General features: G+C 47.7%; 1 protein-coding gene across 2 annotated transcripts in view; it reads left to right on the top strand.

Annotated features, from left to right (window-relative positions):
• The window catches only part of ATP2A3 (ATPase sarcoplasmic/endoplasmic reticulum Ca2+ transporting 3), a 148,081-nt gene that overhangs the window by 55,049 nt on the left and 69,324 nt on the right, over positions 1-23,708 (top strand). For both annotated transcript variants that reach the window (XM_089772106.1, XM_089772105.1), the window contains exons 4-7: positions 7,196-7,300; positions 9,745-9,883; positions 21,576-21,656; positions 23,329-23,414. In XM_089772106.1, coding sequence (XP_089628232.1) covers positions 7,196-7,300; positions 9,745-9,883; positions 21,576-21,656; positions 23,329-23,414 — 411 coding nt within the window. The remainder of the gene's footprint in view (positions 1-7,195; positions 7,301-9,744; positions 9,884-21,575; positions 21,657-23,328; positions 23,415-23,708) is intronic.

Genomic DNA, 23,708 nt, shown 5'->3' with positions numbered 1-23,708 from the left:
GAAGTGTAGCAACAGCCTTAAGTGCAGCTGTTGCTCCACTTCAAAGGCAGAGGCGCCCTTATCGACTAATCGAATAGTCGATGCAAGTTGCATCGACTATTCAATTAGCCAATTAATCTAAATCCCTAGTGTAGACGCACCCTAGCAGAGCTGGGACTAGAACAGAGCTGGGTCTTCTCTCTCTCCTCTGCCTTTTCTACAAAATGATGTGCCTCGCTGCAATGGAGGGCGTAATGTACTTCACAATGTGGTAACGAATTGCTCTGTCCATTAATATGTTGCACAACTTTGAGGATTTCAGTGTGGAAATGTAGATTCTAGTGAATATATGAATGGCTTTTGTTATTCTTTGCTATTATGCACTACTTCTTCATCCGTACAGCCCACATCACTTTAGAAAGATGGGTATGTACATCATTTCCACCTTTGAGATGAGGAAACATCTTGCTTCTAGAGATAAGACATTTTAGACTGGGCACCCATGGTGTAGCTTGATGTCTATGGATCATGGCAGATTTTCTTTAACAATATGGCTGTGGTAGGGCCACATTTTTCAAGTTGATGTTTCAGCTGTCACTACAAGTGATCCTCTGAAAGTTTGGTGTGCTTATCTGACTTGACCCAACCTTGTCTGGACATAAAAGATAACATGGTTTAGCAGTTAGATCGGGCAAACAAAGTGAGAATGCCCCTGTTCTGTTCCTGGTTCTGCTCTGACTTGCTGAGAGATCTTGGAAAGTCGGTTCCTTTCTTTGCTGCCTGTTTTTTCCCCCTCCTGTAAACAGAGGTTAATCCCCACCATTGTAAAGCGCAGTAGGCATTGTAAACATGCAAGTGCTGTTTGTTCAACATTAAAATGGCAGTCTTATGAGAACACGTTTTTCCATGAGATTTCTACTGCTTCCTGGACAGCTTGAAAACCCTGCCGGAACAGATTTTGTAGGCAATTTTGGCACAGACAGAAATGAAAAGTGGGAGTGAGAGGTGGGCTTTGGTTTGGGTTTGAGTTAAATGCCTATGTTTATCTGACCGGGTGGAATGTTGATTCATTTGCAACACCTCTTGCCAAATGCAAAGTGTACTCAGTAACTGAGGCACATATGCAAACTCGCCCTGGCGGTTTATGTATCCGGAAGCTTTACTAATGTATAACCATCCTCCTAGTGACCTCTCCCACATCTGTTGCTGTTCTGAAAAAAATATAGAGTGCATCAGCGCAAAGTCCATATATTACCTGGTTGGTCTGTGCAACATTGCTTAATCTGAATGCTTACGCTCGTATTGATTCACTTGCTATTCATGATCCTTAGAAACAATTTCACTGATTCTCACCATATTTGTGGTGCCTAGTGCTGTGCTGTCACTGATTTCACATGCTTTTAGGGATACCAAGAAATGACAGTGCGCTGTTTGCTTTTGAAATGTCGAATATAATTAAATAGGTATCAGAGGCCTTATGTTCTTCCCTGTGAAAAAAGTACGTTTAGCTCTCTTTAAGGCAGGTTGTCAGGCCATATTTGCATGCACATTTACGGTATGTACAACTGAACTTTGGAAAACCTAAACTTCCATTGAATTATTTAAAAAATTGTCATGGAAATAATTTTGTACGTCCCTAAACCACCCCCTCTCCAACGTGTATACCATTGCAACAATGTTAGAATGTGAAATTGCCCACACATACCTATAAAATAGGGTCATATGTTTGCTCTTGTGACTAATTTGTGTGCGTGATGTGTGCTTTTTTCTTTTGGGTGGCTCTTTCTTTGAGTGCAGAAAATGATAGTTTAGGGCAGGGGTGGGCAAGAGGTGGCTTGCAGGCTGGATTCAGCCCTCCCTCCCCCACCCCCCCAAGCCACCAGATCCACCCTGGCGCTGCCTTGCTGGAACTCTTAAGTACAGCGCTGCAGCAGCTGTTTTAAATGTGGCTGCTCTATACTCTGGATGCTGGGGAGGAAGGAGGGAGGGTTTGTGTTCGGTCCTGCCCCCCAGCAAAATTTTTCAGCTCCCATTGGACAGTTTCTGGACAATAGGAGCTGAGAAATTTTGCTGGGTGTCAGGCAGCCAATGAAGCCTCCTTCCTCCCTCGGTTTCTCCTTCCTGCCACACTGCCCAGAGCACAGCCAGGTGGAGCAGCTTGAGTGCAGCTCAGGGTTGTGCAGGGTTGCTAGCTAGACGTCGCCTAGGTAAACACCTTCCAGTCAGAGCTTGCCTTTGGCACCCCCGTCTGGCCCCCAACTGCCTGCCCCAGGCCATCACCCAAGCCCTCTGCACCCTCTTCCTCCCCTTTCTCCCAGGTCACAACTCCCTCCCAGACTCCGTACCACCTCCAACACCCTTACCCCAGACCAGAATCCTCTCCTGCACCCATACCCCCTTCTGGACTCTGCATCCCAAGCCTTTCCCCAGATCACCACCTCCTCCTTCACCCAAACTCCCTCTGACTCCACACCTCCCCTTGCCTGCCAGCTCCATACCCCAAGCTCCCTTCTGCACCCAACCTTCATCCCAGACACCACACCTCTCTGTACAAATGCAGCCCTTGACCACTTGCCAAAATCTTAAGAGTGTCCCCCCCCCCCCCATTAAATATTATTGCCTGTCCCTGGTTTAGGGCCTGCATTCAGAGAATTGCATACTGGCTAGGCAACTATATCATGCTCTATGCATTTGGCTTTGCTGCTGAATAAGAGACTTTCCTATAAGGGATTCAGGTGGCATGTCTGAAAAGCTAAAGCAATCCTAGGACCGCAGGCCCTGACTTTCAGAGAGATCGCCTGTACAACAGTGCATGGGCCTGGTTGGTACCCATAACTACCCATGTGACAGCAGCATTGCACATGCCAGAGACTCGTCTGGTGAGTAATCTTCACGTGCAGTACTTGAAAACCTGTCCTGATGTCTGGAATTCTGAATGCCGGAGTTGCTGTGAAACCCGCAGAGTGCTGGGGATTTGAGCTGGACCTACAGTGCTGGTCTAGCCCTCATGTTCCTTGTGTTTGTCAGCAAAACACCAGGCTTTTGTAAAGTGTGTGCGTGTGTGTGCATGCATGTGCGCATGCTGGCAGGATGTCACAGCTACTCCCTTGAGCAATAATCACTACGGCTGTGTCTACATTTGCTCTTGCTTGACAGAGTTTTTATTGTTTGTGAGTGCTTAAACCCCTCCCCCGAACGACAAGGCTTCACTGCAGCAAGTGCACATGTGAATGCCGCTTTCTCCGCTGGAGTGCTCTCCTGCCAACAAAGCAAAACGTGCTGGTTACGAGTGGATGCATTTTGTACTTGTCGCTAAAAGCTGTGGAGTGTAGCTGTGCCCTGAATCAGTGTCCCTCTGCTCTCAAAGGTGGTTGATTGTTTAGTTAAACACACACGATTACTTGTTTGGATGTGCTGTCTCAGTCATCAAAGCAGAAAAGGACAGTGACTCGGAACTCTAGTGTTCAGTCTCCTAAACTGCCTCTGACTGATTTCGAGTGCTCTCTGTCTGTTAGGGACCCGTCTCTCTGTCTCTGATGGAACTCACATGACACTTTTATTAGACTCTCAGCTTCTAGGAATCTGGGGACCATGCTGTGGATACAGATCCTTTTTCCTTCATGGACAGTTGCCTTATGTCCCCAGCTACCTCATGTATTGGTTTACTGGAGTCAGGAGTCAACCTGTGGAACTCCTTGCCAGAGGATGTTGTAAAGATCAGGACTTTAACAGAATTAAAAAAAAGAAGTAGATAGATTCGTGGAGGGTAGGCCCATCAGTGGCTATTAGCCAGAATGGGTAGGAATAGTATCCCTATCCTCTGTTTGTCAAAGGCTGGAAATGGATTACAGGAGAGGGATCATTTGATGATTACCTCTGGGGCATCTGGCTTTGGCCACTGTTGGAAGACAGGATACTGGGCTAATTGGACCTTTGGTCTAACCCTGTATGGCTGCTATGTTATGTTATGTTCTGGTTTGAACATAATAGTAGAGCCCAGAGCCACGCACCAGCGTTATTGCTGGCTGAGCAAGGACGGGTTATACCAAGATGTGGAGCGAACACGTTTTAATCCATTTATATCAGGATTCCTTGATTTCTCTATCTTCAGAACTCACGGGGAGAAAGTCCCATAGTAGCTAAGCAAGAGTGCAGAGAGGGAAATTTAGGAACATGTATGATGATTTACTTGGTGAATGCTTGGTGATTTACCCAGCCCCAACCCCAGCCCCAGCTGAAGTTCAGAGGAGTCTTTCCATCGACTTCGGTGGGTTCTGGATTAGAGATATGAATGGTTAATCGGTGGGGTCCACCGTAGGCAGGAGCTGCTTCACCAGGTGGCTGAAGGAGCCCCTGACCATGGCAGGGGTTACTCCGGCCAGCCAGAGCAGTCCTTGTCTTTGGTAGTGGGGGGAGGGGGGCTGCCCCTCTCTTTAACCGGTTAAACATAATGTTCAACCACTTAAACGGGATTTTGTGTCCCGATTCCGGATCACGTCCAAGATGCACGCTGAGGTTGTCAGTTCTGACTGTCTCATGTGAAGTAGAACGTTGAGACGCTATTATTTCTGAATCCTGACTTGCACAGTCATAACATTTTGAGTAAGGTGCTTTTACTGCCTTAATCTTATTTTCTGCTTGTGCAAAACCTTAAGTGGATAAAGAGAGAATCTAGGGGAAAAATAAACAGATCTCCTGGGATTCATTGAAAATATCCCATTCAGCGACAGTTCTTTCCAAACCCAAATATACGTCAGTGAAGTGTAATGTGAGCCACGCAGGAACAAATTGGTTTCCAGTCCACTTGAATAAGCAACCAGCTGGCAAATCTCCTCCCATCTCCCAACCTCTCTGCTTTATCATTTTTTAATTAAAGGCATCCCATATCGGTGGGTAATTGTCTTGTGAAAATGACCTGTTGCCACGCCACTCAAAGGGCGATCAAATCCGGGCAGCTCCATTTCCAGCCTGACTTGGCATCTCAGGGTTGCTGGCAAAAAAAACCAGTTTGCTTTGTAATTTGTCTTTCAGCAGTTCTAGGTGGGACTGGTTTCTGACAGGAAGAATTGCAGATGGACTCCCTCCCAAAATACCAACCTGGGCGTGGGAACCTTCTGATACCTCCACACACTGAATGAGCTGACATTTGAGTGCGTTACAGTGGCGTTGTGGCGGTGCTATGATCTTAGCATATAAATGTTTTGGCAAGCAGCTCAAGGAGCAAAAATGTGGGCATGGGAGAGGATTTTTTTCCTCACCGGCATGTGTTTTGCTTTCCTTGCTTGGTCATCTCATTCCTAGCTCCGGGTGCCTCAGGACTCTAATCGCTAATTCAGCAGGCTGCTGAGGCAGAAGCTTATCTGAAGCACCCGCATGGTCCCGTTACATTGAACGTGATACAGGCAATCCTGTTTTCAGTTTAAGCACGTGCTTGGATACCTTGTTGAGCCAAAGAGTCTAAGCCTTTATCTACACCTAACAGTGGCCACAGCATGATCTCCAGTGCCCTATGGAAACCACCAGTGTAGTTAACACTGCCAGGAGCTTGGCTCCCAGTGCCGTAGTTTGGTCCACGCTGGTGCTTTACAGCGCTATAACTGTGTGTGTGTGTGTTCACATCCCTGAGCCAGAATGTTTTGGTGCTGTACACTGCCAGTGTAGACTTGGCCCGACACTAAGGGCAATAAAAAAAACAACAACAAATGGTCTGGTAGCACTTTATAGATTAACAAAACATATAGATGGTATCATGAGCTTTCGTGGGCACAGCCCACTTCATCAGATGACCAGAATTATGAGTTTAGGATGTGCAGACCCAAAATTCATAGGAGAGGGGGAAGGGAGGAGAAAAAAAGGAAAGGGGGGTGGGAGACAGGGAGCTAGAGGGAATCAGTAAGTATCTGAAGATTAGGTAGTTAAAACAAAGCAGATAAGAATCCGTCAATTGATGGTATCCTTCCTGACTTAGGAGTCTACATAAAGAGCTGTTTGCACCTTTAACGCCTGTTAAATTGGTAGTGCCCCAACCAACTTTCATCACGATTGAGTCCATTAGCATGTGAATTGAATTTGTGGATGAACTCTAATTCCAGTGCTTCCCTGTGGATCTGGCTTGTAGATCTGGTTTGTGACAAGACAGCCACTTGAAGATCTTTTAAACAGTGATTCGGAAGATTGAAGTGGTCCCCAATCGGTTTCTGTATGTTTCCTTTACGTATATCTGATTTGTGTCCATTGATTCTTTCCCGCAGAGACTGTCCAGTTTGTCCAATATATAGCAGTGGGGCGTTGATGGCATAGATCAAATTACTGGACATGCAGTCGACCTTATGTTGCTCCAGAGCTTATGTTGTTGGCTCCAGTGATGAATTAGGCAGTATAGATAATGTGGGCAGAGTTGGCATCGGTTTTGGTTGCAGGGATGGGTTCCTGGAGGCTTATGATGTGGTTGTGTGGCATGGTTACCAGAAAGAATTCGTTTCAGGTTGGGGGGTTGCCTGTAAGCGAGAATAGCCTTTTCTCCCAAAGCCTCTGAGTGAGGGATCATGTTCCAAGCTGGGTTGTAGAGTGTGTATAATGCGCTGGAGGGGTCTGAATTGTGGACTATAGGTAATGACAAGAGGGGTTCTGTTGTTTTCTCCTTTGGGTCTGTCTTGAAGTAGTTCATGTCTGGGTACTTTTGTTTTGCTCTGTCAATTTGTTTTTTCACTTCCCCAGGTGGGTATTTCAGTTTTAGGAATGCTCTGTAAAGATCCTGTAGGTGGATGGAGGGCCCAGTGCAAAGCCCAGGGGAGGGAAGGGCTGCCAGTGATTTGAGTGGGGTTTAGGGATGTAAGTGACTAGTGGAGTAGTCGACTACCCGATAAGCATAGGCTTAGAAGCCAGTTCCCCCCAGCACCGTCTCCGCGGTGCAGGGTGGGCAGGGGAGGCAGAGCTGCAGTGATCCCAGAGCCAGTGGGAGTCGTGACTGTTCAGTCCCAGCTCGCCCCGGCCCTGGAATCTAACCCCACCGCAGTTCTGCACTTTAAATGTAGTAAGAGCCCAGTGGCTCTTACAACATGTAAAATGCAGAGCCACAGCGGCGGTAGCGAGCCCCCCCCCTTACTAAAAATTCCATCGACTACTCAATGAGCTAATTAACCGTTACTTAACATCCCTAGTGGGATTTGAGTCATGCCCTAAACAGCCAGTTACACTGTGTGGTGCCTTCCTACAGATCCTGGCCTGGTTTGAAGAAGGTGAAGAGACCACGACTGCATTTGTAGAGCCAGTTGTCATCATGATGATTCTCCTGGCCAATGCCGTGGTGGGGGTGTGGCAGGTAAGTAACTGCTTCGGTCTCCCTTCTTGGTTGCTACGAGGCTTGTTTGGGGGCAGTGGAGCCATTTGCTAGGTGCCTGGCACTGGACAGCCTGTGTGAATGAAGTTCCACCTGCCCTGGCACTGCAGATGGAAGCTCATGAGTTGGAACCAAGTTTCAAGGCCTAGGCTTGCAAGGCAGAGTGACCTTGAGTTCCCTGCAATCCAGTTCGCTCTTTTTCGAGCGAGCCAAGCTGGCGGGAGAGTGGCCATGCTGGGAAATTACACCCGCACAGAGCTGGCCAGCTGCCCTCACTTGAGGTAGAAGCACCAGCCTGCCTCTGTGAAGGGGACTCGGGTAAGGGGTAACACTCCAGCGATAACTTTGAGTTAACTTTGCAGTGAAGACCAACACGGGGAGAGAGAAGTATTGTGCAGCTGTGAAAAAATAAAAACGAGACTTTGGGGCTTTGAGGGGCTGGTAAAGAAAACATGAACCCAACATGAGATTAATGAAAGCAAGCTTTTAATTGCCAAAAATGAGGAGCCAGACTCTAAGCTGGAGCCTGGTCTGCACAAGGGAAAAGGGGGCCCGAAAAACAAACAGAAACTCCCAGGCTTTGTCTACGCTGCCCGAGGATACGGATCTTGTGCAAAACGGGGTTTTTGCACAAAAAGGAAACGTCCACACTGCTTATTTTTGTGGAAAAAACGGCGTGAATAGATTATGCAAATGAAGCACAACAAAATGCTAATCAGCACTTCATTTGCACACTCTCTGCCAGCAAAAGCCAGCAGTGTAGACATAGCCCCAGTGTAGAGAACAGGGATTCAGCTTGCCAGGAATTGGCAAAGTCAGTAACTAGGTGCCTGCTCCTTACGGTGGTGAGCTCTCCCTGTAGAGCTCACTTAAAAAATCTGCAAGAACCTAAAAAGGATATAAAATGCCATCCCAAATAAAAATAGAATTTTGTCATCCCTTACTCTTTATTTGGCAGTTCAGAGTTTGGAGTTTAGGATGTCACACTTAGTTAAACACCTCTTAGCTTTTGGCAGTATTTTCATTAAGCAAACTTCTTAATGCTCCCCGAATGAGGCAGCAGCCATTGCCAAACACTTTCATTTGCCTGTTGTTGTTCCCTGGAACATCTTGCAAGACCGTATCCATTCTGATTAAGTGGAGGACGTGAGGGGGCATTTAATATTTCAAAACAGCTGTTTAATTTAGTTTCAAGCTTGTTTGAAATGATATAATTGTGACATCCAGTGTTCAGCAGTGCTGCTAGTTGAACCAAAGTGTGTCTGGGTAGAAAGTCCATATTCCCAGGAGCAAGACCCAATTTGGCTCAAGGGTCTGTGATGAGGCCCTCCCCTGCTCCTGAGAGCCTGTTGTTCCACTTGATACAGTTCCAAAATACTAATGCTCCTTTGTATGTTCAGAACTCTTCCCGTGTGCAAGAACCTCAAAGTACTTTTCCAAACACTCATCTCAAAGCTCCACCATAGTGGTTCCACTAGGCAAGCATTAACCCCTAGGTCACAGAGAGGGAAACTGAGGCAAGACTTGGTTAAATGACTTTTCCCTAGGGTTTCAGAGTGAGTCTGTAGCAAAGTTGGATCTAGACACCAAGGCTGTGTCTAGACTGGCATGATTTTGCGGAAATACTTTTAACGGAAAAGTTTTTCCATTAAAAGTATTTCCGCAAAAGCACGTCTAGATTGGCACAGATGCTTTTGCGCAAAAAGTGCTTTTGTGCAAAAGCATCCGTGGCCAGTCTAGACACGATTTTGTGGAAGAAAGCCCCGATCGCCATTTTAGCCATCGGGGCTTTTTTGTGCAAAACAGTTCTTCCCTGTCTACACTGGCCCTCTTGCGCAAGTATTCTTGTGCAAGAGGGCTTTTTCCCGAGTGGGAGCGTGAAAGTATTTGCGCAAGAAGCACTGATTTTGCACATTACAAAGTCAGTGCTCTTGCGCAAATTCAAGCGGCCAGTGTAGACAGCTGGCAAGTTTTTTGCGCAAAAGCACTTGCCAGTCTCGATGCACCCCAGAAGTTCTGACTCTGTTGCTCTGTGCATTCATGAAACTGCCAATACCTCTGAAATAGCTTCATATCCCTTTGCCTGTGGCACATAAAACTTATCACAAGATGTAGCACCTTATATACTGCTGTGCAGCTATCCACTACTCCTCCCCTATCTGAAGTAGGTAAATGTGTTTCTCTTTAGCCTATGGGGACAATGAAGTGCATGGCAAGGTTAAATATCGCAAAGCAAGTAGATTTCAAAGCCAGGATTAGAATTCAGGAGTCCTGGCTCCTCATCCCTTGTTGGCACAAGTAGCTCATACCTCTGTCTAGACAGCAAAATAGGGGAAGGGCTGCATATCAACCGCTACCCAACATCATGTGTTGTCACCATCTAACGGTACAGCTGCCTGAAGCTCTGCTGCATGCTGTGTTCACAGGAGAGAAATGCGGAGAGCGCTATCGAAGCCTTAAAGGAATATGAGCCAGAAATGGGAAAGGTGATCCGTGCCGACAGGAGTGGAGTCCAGAGGATCCGGGCTCGGGATATTGTTCCTGGGGATATTGTGGAAGTGGCAGGTAATGCAACAATCTCCACCCCCCTTTCTCCTTGGCTGTATGCACAGGGAAGTCATCCCGCCCTGTGAGTTTAGAACCAAACTGAAGATGCAGGGAGACTCTGCCTTCACCCTGGCTCTTTGGATCTGAGCAACTTTTGTTGGCAGCACCCTGGTCACAGGATAGTGAGCTGAAACCAGGAACTGCTCCCGTATTATGTGCTGGCTTAAACTGAATACCCAGCCCTGTGCTCCTTTGAAGTAAGTTATCCTTTGCTCTGCATGGCTTTCCGTGAAAGAGAATGTCTGGGCTGTGGCATATCAGCAGCCATCTTGGGTCTCTGTTCTCTGTGGGGAAATGGAGGCCTCCTGTGTGCTTTCGTTTTTGCCTGTGGGTTTAAGTTCATAACCAAATTGAGAAGGAGAGATGAAGCAAGTGGTGATACCAAAAGGGACCTCCGAGTGACCGTGGACATCCAGTGAAATGTGAGCTTGCTATAGGATGTGGCACCATAAAATGCTAGTGGGGCTTCCGACTGATTGCACCAGGAAGCCAGAGTGTGAACATTGTTCACCATGTGGTTCTTGGGAAGCCGTATCCGGAGTAGTAATGCTTAGCTCTTAGATCCCTGAGCTCAGTTCCAGGGAGTTGATCATCATTATCCTTGTTATACAATTGGGAACCAGATGGAGGTGAAGTGACTTTGTCCAAAGTCAGGGAATGTAGAAACCCCCACGAATCTTGACTTGCTGCCCAGGCCCATATCCCCTGGCGAGCAAGAACCAAACCTATCCTTGGTGCAAAGTACTGGCCTCAGTGCGTGTGCACCAAGAAAGCGTTTTCACCCAGGGTATCCCAAGAAGTTGCTTGTCTGGAAGATTTCTCTTCTCATGTAGGTTTCTCTTCTCTTTATATAACTCTGCCTCCTGTACATCTGCCACCCAGACAACACTGAGATGAAAGAGCAGCCCCCAGCACCTTCTTCCTAATGTGCAGACAATACAAGTGTAACATTCACGCAAGCTGGATTTTTAATGTCTTGGGAAATGTCGCTTGTTCTGTCTGGGGGGGCTGGAATCCTTGGTAATTTTGGTTTGTTATTCATGGAAGACAAGTATCGCAGGAGGAGGGAAAGGCTGAGGGGAAAGCATTGGCTTTGCGAGCCCTGGGGAGACTTGTGCTTTTGGATCTGGGTTTGGATCGCCTCTGTCTGCATTTGTGTACTTCATCTTGTGGCTTATCCACCACCCTGCACATGCAACGGTCGGGATTAAGGTGCCAGATACCATGTTCATCTGTTCTGCATTGCCCTGAGGAATGTCTCATGTCGGTTTCTTCTTTCCTGGCTCTACAGCAAACTCTCAGGGGAAGCTTTCTTGACTGTGCTGCCTTGTTGCCTTTTGCAACGAGCTAACCCTTTTGTCCTTGTGGCACTTATCAGTTTAGTCCTCCTTGTGCCATGCCCGGGCACAGTGGGGCGTGAGGGATGGAGAATGTGAAGAGGCTGAAATAAAATAGTTTATTTGAAGCTATATTCCAGCGACATTGAACTGTCTGTGTATTTACTGGCTTTCAGGGGCATCTCAAAGATCAGTGAAAGCAAGGAGTCCCGTGGCACCTTAGAGACTAACAGATTTAGTAGGGCATACGCTCGCCGAGACTTTTTACCGTAAAGATCAGCAAGTCCATCCTTCACTGTGTTCCTTGTCTTATCCCCATTCTACAAAGGTGATGCAGCCGGTATGTGGCAGAAGCAGGAATAGAGCCTAGGTTTTCTGGGTCTCGGTCCGGTACCTTAATCTTTCCTGTCATCTACCCCTCTGAGCATCAGTGCAGAGCCTGCCAGAATCTAGCCTAGCGATGGGCAGCCAAGACTGCGAGTGGGCCGTATGGGTGGCCCTCCTTGGTCTCAGTGGGCCGCGTGATTGAAATCCAGGGTTGGGCAGCCTGCAGCCTATTGGGGGAGCCAGCTGTGGCCTGCACATCCCATTCTGTCCCCTTCCCTCAAGCCTCTCATGCACTGGGGAGCTGGAGCCCCCCACTTAGAATCACAGAATCCTAGAGCACTAGAACCGGAAGGGCCCTGGAGAGGCCATCGAGTCCAGTCCCCTGCCCCCACGGCAGGACCCAGCACCGCTTAGATCATCCCTGATAATATCTGTCCCATCTCCTCTTCAATATCCCCAGCGATGGAGATTCCACAACCTCCCTAGGCAATTTATTCCAGTGTTTAGCCACCCTGACAAGTAGGAAGTTTTTCCTAGTGTCCAACCTAAACCTCCCTACCTACTGCTCCCGCTAATTCCCGGCACTTTGTGCACCCTGTTCCTGCTCCTCCCCCTCCCTCCCTCTCAGAGCTTGAACGCAGTGACTCACGGTGCCCCTGAAGTGCTGGGAGGGAGGGGAGGAGTGAGTGCACTCCCATTGCATGGGAAGCGTGTGGAAGACGGTGGGGGTGGGGCACTGCAGGTTGCCCACTGCTGATCTGGCCCAATATTTATTAGGACTCACTGTAGGACTGTTCTTTGTTCTTTACCCTGCCTGTTGGAGGCTTAAATAAAAGGCATTTGTTCTCCTAGCTCATGATGATATTCTTTATACTGATGAAAGCTCAGGGTTTGCCAAACCCCCTCCCCCTCTCCCCAGAATGACACATTTCAGTTAGCCAGCAAATCTTTTATTTTTTTTAAGCCACTTTAAGTCTCCAAATCCCTCCTGCTCATCTGCTCTTCTTCACTTGGTGGACCTGCTAGTGGAAAAATGCTACAGTTCCTTGTGCACGAATCCAGTTCTGTGTCAAGTCTTCCTGTTGTACTTCATCTGGAAGACAGAGCTCTCTAAAAATAATGCACAGAGGATAAAGGTGCTGATCACAGGCCAGCTCCTCGGGTGGCGTAAACTGACCTAGCTGCACAGTGGAGTTAATGCCAGCTGGGGCCCTGACCTGAGTTTAGCGTAAACTTGCTTTGCACTGTGTAAGGAGAAGGAGCTGAAATTCGGTGGCACATAAGGTGCTAGGCCTGCAAACATAGACTGGTGTCTAGGAGACGTTGGGGGTGGGGGTGGGTGGGTGTCACCTCTGTGTTCTCCGTGCGAATTAGGGATGTAAAATCCTGTTTAATCGGTTAACCGGTTAAACGTGATGTTTAACTGATTAAAAGGGGAGCAGGCGGGGGACCTGAGCCACTGCTGACAGGGGCTACCCCGTGGCTGCTCCAGCCCTCACTGGTTAACTTGGGAACTGGTGAGCATCGTGCCTTAAGGGTGATGCTTACCAGATAACCTTTCACCCTCCCTCGAGGGCATGAAGGACATGTGCAGTGGATATTCCTCTTTCTAGGCTCCACTCACCCAGTCTTGTTTTCTGGGCATGGCCCTTTGGGAAAGGTGGGTCAGGGCAGTTTTTCAGTTCCACAGAGCTCCCTTTCTGGGTGGACAGTTGAGGCCGTGGGGCTGGGCTGGCCACAGTGTCCTCTGGAAAAGGGAGGTGCGTGCTTTCCTGGAAAAGAACGTTGTAAAATGCAGCTGTTGCAGGCCAAAACAGCTCAAGGATTTTTCCACCAGGGGAAAATGTCTCCGCCAGCACTGGCCTAGTAGGATCTCAAGTGGTGTGGTCTGGCTGTCTCTGTGGGATTTTTCGATTTTAGGAGACTGCTGACTTGAGCAGTCCGAGATCATTAAAGTATAGCCTGCTGCTCAGCTTGGGCTCTGCCTCTGTCTCCTCCTTTGTCCCCAGGAGGAGTACAGACCCACCGCTTCGCTGGAATAAAAAGCATGAAGCTGCTTGTTCTTGAAACAGAATTTCAGAAAGAGAGCTTGGAAGAAAAAAAAACCAGCCAAAGAAATAAGGGTCCTTCAAACTGCAAAGCTCTTCAGGACAAGGAGATCTTTTCTATTAAGCCTGTTTAGATGCCTAGCACAATGGCACCTGATCTCAAACTGATAACTTGCACTGCAGTACAAATAATTGTTTTATCAGCACCTTAAACTCTCTGGCTATGTCTACGCTGGCATGATTTTGCGCAAATACTTTTAACGCAAGAGTTTTTCGTTAAAGTATTTGCGCAAGAGAGCATCGACACTGGCATGTGCCTTTGCACAAGAGATGTGCTTTTGTGCAAAAGCATCCGTGCCAGTGTAGACGCTCTCTTGTGCAAGAAAGCTCCAATGGCCATTTTAGCCATCAGGCTTTCTTGCGCAAGAAATTAACATTGCCTGTCTACACTGGCCTCTTGTGCAAGAGGGCTTATCCCTGAGCGGGAGCGTCAGAGTATTTGCGCAAGAAGCCCTGATTTCTTACATTAGAACGTCAGTGTTCTTGCGCAAGTACTCGTGGCCAGGTGGCAAGATTTTGTGTAAAATCTTGCCAATGTAGACACAACCTCTGTGTCGGCCTGCCTGCCTCCTCTCCGCCCTCCCCCCGCCTTTTCAGCCTGCTAGCAACTCCCTCTCCCTCTTAGTTAAACACCATCATAATGCCTTCTCCACCCCACTTCACCCAAATATTGGATGCATATGAGCTATTTTTTTTTTAATTTTGTTTGTTATACCATCAGCATCAAAAGTAGTGGAGAAACAGCTGAGCTGTTTTCTGGGGTTTCATGATTTAATCATGACACTTAGCAAATTAGAACACCTAGCAAATACACTCTGACTGTAACACAAGAGTGTGTGAACCCATCATGTGCACACACTCATGTAATTTCAGGGCCTGAGGGGGCCGGATTGATACTGCTGTGTAAAATTACACACATGCCCTTGAATTCTGGTAGCTGCCGTATTTGCACAGCTAAAGGGGAACATACATATATACCGCCTAGGACCAAATTCCCATATTTTTTCCATTGACAGTAACATCTACATGAGGCTTAAGGAGGGGAAAGAGGAAAATCAGTTTACCTGACTAGTCCAGGGGTGGAGTCAGGGGCCACTGACCCACAGAAAAATCAGTCGGGGACTGCACACAAGTGAGAAGTGGGGGAAAACCTTCTCTGTGGCCTCTGACTGTGGAGAAGGACTTCCCACATTCCCCTCGCACACCAGAGCCCGGGGGGGTCCCAGCCTAGGAGATTATGTGCACTCTAGTCATTGGGGAGGCAGCAGCTGGGCTCCCCAATGCTGGAGAGGACCCTGAGCCTTGGAGGCTGGATGCGGGAAAGCTGAGGGCCACATCCAGCCCCCGGGCCTAAGGTTCCCCACCCCGATCTAGTCAACACAGTTCTATGATGGCGTTTGGCAGGACTGTGTGTATGTGTGAGAGAGAGAGATTCCTTCTTGACCCCCATTGCAATTAGTTGATTTCTAGAAAGGTGGCATTTGAGTACCCCAATTTAGTAAACACTTAAACAACAAATAGTCTAGTAGCATTTTAAAGACTAACAAAACATGTAAATGGTGTCATGAGCTTTCGTGGGCACAACCCACTTTTTCAGATGACCCAGTGGGTTGTGCCCATGAAAGCTCATGATACTGTTTACGTTTTGTTCGTCTTTAAGGTGCTATTAGACTATTTGTTGCTTTTAAAGTTTTTCCTATTCTAGACTAACTCGGCTACCTCTCTGAACCAAGGGTATGTCTACACTACCCCGCTAGTTCGAACTAGGAGGGTAATGTAGGCATACCGCACTTGCAAATGAAGCCCGGGATTTGAATTTCCCGGGCTTCATTTGCATGAGCGGGGAGCCGCCATTTTTAAAACCCCGCTGGTTCGAACCCCGTGCAGCGCGGCTACACGCGGCTCGAACTAGGTAGTTCGAACTAGGCTTCCTATTCCGAACTACCGTTACTCCTCATTACACTTGCTGGCCAGTTAGCTCATCAGGAGCATAGGAAGCAAATTGCTCCCTGTGAAGGGAGTGAAGTGATTTACAACCTCCCCCGAGCGAGGCAGGGAGAGGAATTGTGACACTGTGTGGTTGGTTGCCTGACCACCTGGCTGAGGTACAGCTACGCATTGTTCCACTCCTGTTCTCTCATTACAGTCTGGCTTTGCTTGGGTCTGTTAAAATCACTGCCTAGAGGGTAAAATGAAGAAGAGTTTAAATATTTTGTTAAAATTGCATGAAACCTTGCATTTTGCTTTACCATGGTCAATTTCTTAAAGCCGGTTTTCGGTCTTCTCTTAAGTACAGTAAAATGCCTGTTTCTTCTTTGTGTGTGTGTGTGTGTTAAAAAATGAAACTGAGTACTGGTGCAGAGAGGCAGGATGTCCCAGTGGTTAGGACACTAGCCCAGGAGGTCAGAGTTCATTCCCATGCTCTTCCACAGACTTCCTGTGTGACCTTGGGCAAGTCACTTTGTCTTTCTGTGGCTCAGTCCTCCAGCTGAGAACTGAGGATCATGTCATGAGGGAGGGGAATTGTGAGCTCTTCTGGGCTCTGTTGAGCTTATGGCAGCAACACGTTAGATAAGATGATTTGTTTCATTGACAGTGATCCTTACCCTGCTCTCTTACTCATGCTGAGTAATACCTCAGTCTACAAGTCGTATTCAAATCGATAGTGATTGTCTACTACATTTCTATAAGTACCACCCGTGGGACCCTGTGTCATCTGGAGTTTCTAGAAGCTGCTGAAGCACAAACTCAAAAGAGTGGCAAGAGCCAGACCTGGTCAGCTAAAACGTCTTGATCAAGGTAGAGAAAAGGCAATGTCCCTTGTGAGATTTACTAGGCAGTTCTAGTCATTTGATGCCCGTGTGTTGTTCCCGCTTTTCTCATGCCCATCCATTATGAAAACCGAGCCACGTCTGTTCATTGGCTTCAAACAAACTTTTTCCCTTTGGCCTTCACCGCAGTGGAAACTTGCAGCTTCTGATTTGGTAATGATTAGCTTTTATTTAGTAGCTGTCTAAGGATAATTGATGTCTGGCAACAAAACAGCCCCTTGCTAGCCCAGGAAGAAGAAAGTTGGTGTGTTAAATAAATAAGCTAGTTATAAATCTCTCATCTGAATGAGTCTCAAACTGTTACCAGCCCAGTGGAAAAAACCTCACTAGGCCGGTTGCATTGCAGACTAGAGGACTGACTCTGTCTTCCTGAAGCTAGTTGAGTTTCAGGCCTGGTGAGTGGCACCCTGGCTATTGGCTTTAGAGATTTCTCACACTCAAGATGGATCCAGCAAAGTCAGTCCTGTAGGACTAAGCTCTGACTTCTGCTCTCAACAGAGATTGCCTATCTCCTAGAGCAGACCGTGAAAGGTCATCAAGTCCAGTCCCCTGCCTTCACAGCAGGACCAAGTACCATCCCAGACAAATTTTTGCCCCAAATGGCCTCTGCAAGGATTGAACTCACAACCCTGGGGTTAGCAGGCCACTGCTCAAACCACTGAGCTAGCCCTCCCCCCTCTTAATATCAGTCATGCTCCAGCTCCCATAGCAGAGAGCAGGGTTGTCAACCTGTTTCTTATTAAATTCTCTCCCCCCATCCCGGGTCTGTCCCTTGGCGGGTGCAGGGCATGAGGCAGCCTCCCCGTACCTCAGGTGCAGGGGCCTATAGCAATCGATCGCCTTTCTACCCTGCCTCTGCTCCACCCCTTCTTGCTCCCTGCTCTGCCCCCTTGCCTGAAGTCCCTTCCCCCGAGCAATGCAAGCCGGGAGATTGCCAAGGGGCCTGGTGTGGGGCAGCAGCAGGGGTGGCCCCCCACTCAGTGCAGTGTCCCCTCCCCCCACAACAGTCTATAAAAACTCCTTGGTCCAGCTGTGCCGCAACAGCTTTTCTGCACCCCGAAGTCAGAGCTGGCATTGTGTGGGGCAGGGCTGCTCTAGGACTTGCCGGGCTGCGTGGCAGAGCGGGACTGCTCTGGGGGCCAGGACTGCTTTGGGGGGCGACTGGGGCTGAGCAGGGGCTGCCACTACCCAGGCGGCTGGAGTGGGGGCAGGAGAAGCCCTCCAAGCCGGATTCAGCGCTTCGCCACTTTCAACCCAGCCTCTCCCTGGCTTGGTTCTCCTTTTCCTCCCTTCTTGCTCTTGGCCACGGTCCCCCTTCTGCTGTACCTTTTTGCCCCTCTCCAAAAATTAGTGAAAACAAGAGCTATTCTGCAAAGCGTGCCGTCTGTTTCACTATATATGATTTTGATCTTCCCATCCCCACAATGACATGTATTGTGTGTGTACAGATGCAATGTAAAATAACATGACCGCTTAAAATGGTCTTAATGAATATGCAAATATACAAATTAATTGCTATAATGAATATGCAAATGTTTCAGCACCAGTCCACCTAACGTTTTTGAATGAGTTTGGCGGCCTGTGGTATAAAAAAGGTTGGGAACGACCACCTTACGGAATGTTTATTATTGAAACCAGGAGGTGAACTCTGGCAGTGAATGAAATACCTCGCAGCAATATTGCTTTGTCGTCTGTGTATGGTACAAGGTCTAATTTTGTCTTTTAAAAGAAGTGTCTACCAGTAAGGTACGATGCATGGCAGAGTGCTGGGCAGCAGAATCTGCTTTGCAGGCAGGCAAGGGAACGGCACAAGAAAGGGCAGGGAGGGGTTTTGTGCTGCCACTTTTCAAACATCTGTGACGAATGGCTGCAAACTGTAGCTCTCCTTTCCCACAGCAACGTGGCTGCTGCTTGAGTGTTTGCGAACGTCTTTGCTTTTTTAAAGTAGCGGCGCTGTGTTTGCACAGTCATTGTGGCACCCCTCCCACCCTGAGCATGCTGGCTGTGGTCTGGGATGATCCCTTCCAACCAAGCGCAAACAGGGCGCACCCAGGGAGGGGTTTTTTGGTGGGGATCAGCAAACAGGGGGGGATTACTCCAGAGCTAGCACTCTGGAAACAGCCCCCATTTCACGTAGGTAACCGTGTTCGATAGCAATCTCCTGAGGGTAACAGCCGGAAAGGGAGCGGTTGCTGCAGAAATCTGGGCAGAGACCTGAACCGTTTGCTGCTTTGCTGTGTGCGACAATGGTGCCGGATGACTGAGTGCTGCCATGGCATGGGAAAGTGCCTTATTCCATCTACTGTGGTAGGACGGAACAAGGCAGCCCTCCCAAGAAACCTTGTGCAAATGATTGCCGCGTACCTCCAGGAGAGCTTCGCAGAGAGGTCCCCAGAGGCTTCCTAGTTCCTCCTCAGGCATGTGATGAACCTTTTGTGTAGCTTGACTGGCCGCCCCTGTATCCCAGTTGTTTACCTTAGGTGAAACATTAAATGCAATTGCATTTAACCCCGGAGTGTGATTACAAATGGGCACTCATCTGAGGTGCCTTCCCTGCCCACGTGGTCAGGCAACAATACGTCCTAGCACAGGACTGGCTCTAGAGTTAGTACAAGGTCCCGAGAGTTGGGGAGAATGGATCCTCTGCTTGTCTGCTGCACATTCCCCTCCTCGTTCTCATGAGCCGTGTCCTCCTTGTCCAGAGCCACATGAGGCTCCTGGGAGGTACCCCCAGAGACTTTTGGGGTACTCTGAGCTCTGCGCCTAGAATAGTGTGCAGATGCTCTCAAAACCCAAGTGACTATTTGCCTCTCATGTCTTCTGATACGCTTGTCTGAGTGCCTTTATTTTGACATGGCACTGCTGTGCAGTGTTCCCTGTAAGCTGAGTGCTCGGGCAGTCACCCAGGAGAGATTCAAATGCTGCCCGGTTTACTAGCAGAGCACTCAGTGCCCAGAGATGACAGCATGTGTTTCTGTTGGTGGTGCACATCTGCACAAGTCTCGGTGCACATAACAAAATTTATTCCACACATGGATAGAAAAAAAATTAAAGGAACACTGTTGCTGTATGTCCTTGGTATAACCCTGCCCTCTCATGCACGCTGCAATTTCTTCTCCCCACGCAGCCATCAGAGCCAGTATTTCCTGTATGCTTCAGGCTGGAAATGTGTTTGGCGCCCTGGCCATGCATAGTGAGCTGTGCTAGTGAGCTCTCCATGCTGATCAATCAGGAAATGAAATTCAAAAGTTCCCGGGGCTTTTCCTGTGTACCTGGCTGGAGGGCAGTGGTGTTGAAAGCGCTGTCCAGAATGGTCACAGCGGAGCACTCTGGGATGCCACCTGCAGGCCAATTCTGTTGAAATATACAGTGCTGTTTCTGCACAAACCCTAATTTGACCTAGGAAGGTTAGCTCTAGCACTATGCTTCTCTCCGAGGTGGAAAAAAATTGAGCATACAAGCCCTTTAGGTTGGCAGAAAGAGCTCAGTAGTACGGAGATGTAAATTTGGCCTAATGCTGTAATGCAGACCAGTCCAGAACTGTACTAACTGCTCTTTTTCAGGAGCACACTGATGAGGACGACTGGTATTAGAGGTCCTTTCTTACCCAATAGCGTACTAAGAAAACTTGTATAGGACAGAAGGGGTTAATTAGAAAAGGATTAGAAATAGAATTTCAGAAAAAGGCAACAAAAATGAGGAGTTTGGAACTGGTTCCATATGAAGAGAGTAAAAAGACTTGGACTTTTCAGCTTAGAAAGGAGGAGACAAAGAGGGGGGTTATGATAGAGGTCTGTAAAATCATGACTGGTATGGAAAAAATGAATGAGGAAAAATTATTTACTTATTCCCACAATGTAAGAACTAGGGCTCACCAAATGAAATGAATAGGCAGCAGGTTTAAAACAAACAAAAGGAAGTTTTTCTTCACTCAGCACAGTCAACCTGTGGAACTCCTTGCCAGAAGATGAGGTGAAGGCTAGAACTTTAACAGGGTTCAAAAAAGAGCTAGTTAGATTCATGGAGGTTAGGTCCATCAATGGCTATTAGCTAGGATGGGTAGGGATGATGTCCCTAGCCTCTGTTTCTCTGGAAGTGGGTGACAGGGGAGGGATCATGTGAGGTTTACCTGTTGTGAACCCTCCCTCTGGGGCATCTGGTATTGGCCACTGTCGGCAGACAGGATACTGGGCTAGATGGACCTTTGGTCTGACCCAGCATGGCCGTTCTTATGTTCTAAAAATTACACTTCATGGCAGCAGGGTTATTCCTTCTTTTCTCCCAAAAAATGCTGTGGGACTCACTCATCCATACAGTCCCTGGTGAGATCTCCAGGTCTTGCCCTGTATCCTGCTGTGTTTGTCTATACACAAGACACTCAAAGTGTCTCTGAGCTTTGCACATGACAAAGACCATCGCACTATACTATAGCTCTGGAGGGAGAAGAGAAGGAGATCAAGAGTTTGCTACACCATCAGCTGCCTCTTGTCAGCCTCAGCTACTGCCCAGCGAATTTTTATAGATATAAATATAACTAAATGCTGTTTTCAGTAGAGGCCTCATTATTTTTAAAAAGGTGATTTGTAGCTGAGTGCAGCTCTTTATCTCTTATGAAACAAGAAGTTGTAGACTTCAGAGCCAGGCATTAGCTTTGGAAAGAAGGAATTAACAGGCAGCTATTGTTTGCAGTCCAGCTGGGGAGATTTGCATATAAAAGCCCTAATATTGGGGCCCCGGTGTGTCAGGTGCTGTGTATAGATGTAGTAAGAGACGGACCCTGCCCCGAAAAGCTTACAGTCTAAATGGAAAAATAGGCAGTAATGTTATCCTCCTTTTAAAGACTGAAAACTGAGGCACAGGGAGATTAATTGGCTTGTTTTGTGGCAGAGCTGGGAATTGAGAGAGTTCTCTGTGCGTAAACTGTCCTTCCTCTTGCCTCGTTTGCATAGTTAATTTATGTATCTCCCATATTGTGATTGATCTGATCTCTGACTGAACTCAAACACCTTTAACTCAGGGTATGTCTCTTCTACTTTCCCTCTCTTAGTTGGTGACAAGGTGCCAGCCGATATCCGGATAATCGAGATCAGATCCACGACGTTGCGGGTTGATCAGTCGATTCTCACAGGTACGGGCAGAGGTGGGAGGCTGTGACTGCTACTAGAATGACTCCTGTATGGGGGTGGGGGAGAAGGTGGGTTGCGTTGTGCTTGGTGCTTTAAGAACCTGCACGCTCACAGAACCTTGAGTGAAATTCTGAGTTTTGAAAAAGGTAGGTTTTCCTCTTCACCTTCGCGCCTGTCTGGTGACATCGGCCTTTGATTAGCTTTTGTGGCTTTGAGATGTCCTTGAATAAGTGGACTGCTTGTGTAACCACCACCAAGGCGGATTTGAACCTGGGACCTTGGGAGCTGACTATAGGAGCCTCTGAGCTAAAAGCCAGCTGGCTCCCAGCCCATGCTGTAGATGTCTCTTGATCTTAACTGGTGCAGTACTTGGTAACCACACTAGGTGTGTGGGTTGCATACTTCACACCTAGGTGAGTAAGTGCATCCCGAGCTTCCAAGACCCAGCTGAGATCCCGGACAAGACCCCACTTGTAACCACCACCAAGGTGGATTTGAACCTGGGACCTTGGGAGCTGACTATAGGGAGCTTCTACCCACTGAGCTAAAAGCCACTTGCTCTGGTTTCGATTCTTGCATCCTGAGGAGAGGGGCTTTTTCTTCAAATCTGAGAAGTGGCTGTTGTAAGCTTCCTGGAGCAGGGAGCTAGCTTTAGTTCTGTGTTCGTACAGTGCCTAGCACAATGGAACCCTTGTCCATGCCTACAGTTTTTAAGCACTACAGCTGCAAATCATTCGTAGTAATAAGGTAGCCGGTCTTCATGCCAATGCAAGATGCAAAAGAAGGTGTTTGAACTAAAGAGCATTTAACTTTAGAAGCCTTTTGTTTCTTCAGGATCTCTTCACAACAGGAAAGCAGATAGTATAATCTTCCCTGCCGCCTTTATGAATAATTTTTCCTACTGTTGCAAAGCACTCCACAATTTAAGATTCATTTTGCAGCCCTTCCGTACCCATCCCACTAAGCCCATGCACAAAACATTAGTTCTTGTTCCATTTGACTATCTTCCTCATACAATTAATGCCAAGAAGCAACTTGGCTGAAATTTACCAGGACAACACTTGGTCTCTGGTGCCAGTACCTCAGTAGAAGTCTTCCCAGTTAGTTGGTGGCAGTTAAAACGTGGCTGAAACACTGCAACACTTTTTCTCTGTGTGCGCGCAGTGCCTAGCAGAGTGTGGCTGAGTCTACAGATGCAACTATGACACAAAGCACAATAATTTAGACAGCAGTGTTATCACTGGAGCCTAGGCAGGGCAGCAATTGCTGTGTGAGACTGGGGTCTGGAGCTTGCAAACATCTATCAGGCCATATAGATGCCTAAATATGGAGTTAGGTGCCTCAGTTTACACCTTCTGACTCGGATTGGCCTAACCATGTTAGGGTATGCTGTTAGTGTAGTGGATTTTGACTCTATTAATTTTCACTCGAGTTTAAGAGATTTTTCTATAATGATTCTCTCCATAGTGAACAGATGACTGGCCCAGCTGTAACATCTTACTGATTGGTGCTAGTAGGTCATTGTGTTTGGGCACTCAAGTTCTATTTTCAAGGCTATATGTTGTCACCAATCCACCCTAACAGAAGCTGTTGGTTGCTGGAAGTGGATCTGGGTTGAGACTCGAGTAGGAAACCTTGAAAATTGTTTCCCCCCCCCTCTTTTTGTCTCTACAGGTGAATCTGTGTCTGTGATTAAACACACTGACCCAATCCCTGACCCCCGGGCTGTCAATCAGGACAAGAAAAACATGCTTTTCTCTGTAAGTCTTTTCATGTTTGTCACCTCCTCTCTTGGGTCTTGTAGAAACAGCCCCAGGGAAAACAATCTCGTAGGCAGGTATGGGAGGGGATATGTTTGAGCAGCAAATCGTAAAAGGTAATTAATGTTCACTAGAGGACATGGACAATTTAAGGTGAGATTTTTCATAAATGCTCAGTGGTGGCCTGGCTCTGCTCCTGTTGAAGTCAAGGGGAACCGCGTTAAGCCAATGCTGAAGGCTTTTAAAAAATCCTCCCTCTTCCGCAAACAGTTTATATGTTGTCAACAGTTGGCT

The sequence above is a fragment of the Pelodiscus sinensis genome, chromosome 21 (assembly GCF_052426305.1).
Source record: "Pelodiscus sinensis isolate ZL-2025 chromosome 21, ASM5242630v1, whole genome shotgun sequence".
NCBI classification, from domain to species: Eukaryota; Metazoa; Chordata; order Testudines; family Trionychidae; genus Pelodiscus; species Pelodiscus sinensis.
This window is presented reverse-complemented; position numbering and strand designations above follow the sequence as displayed.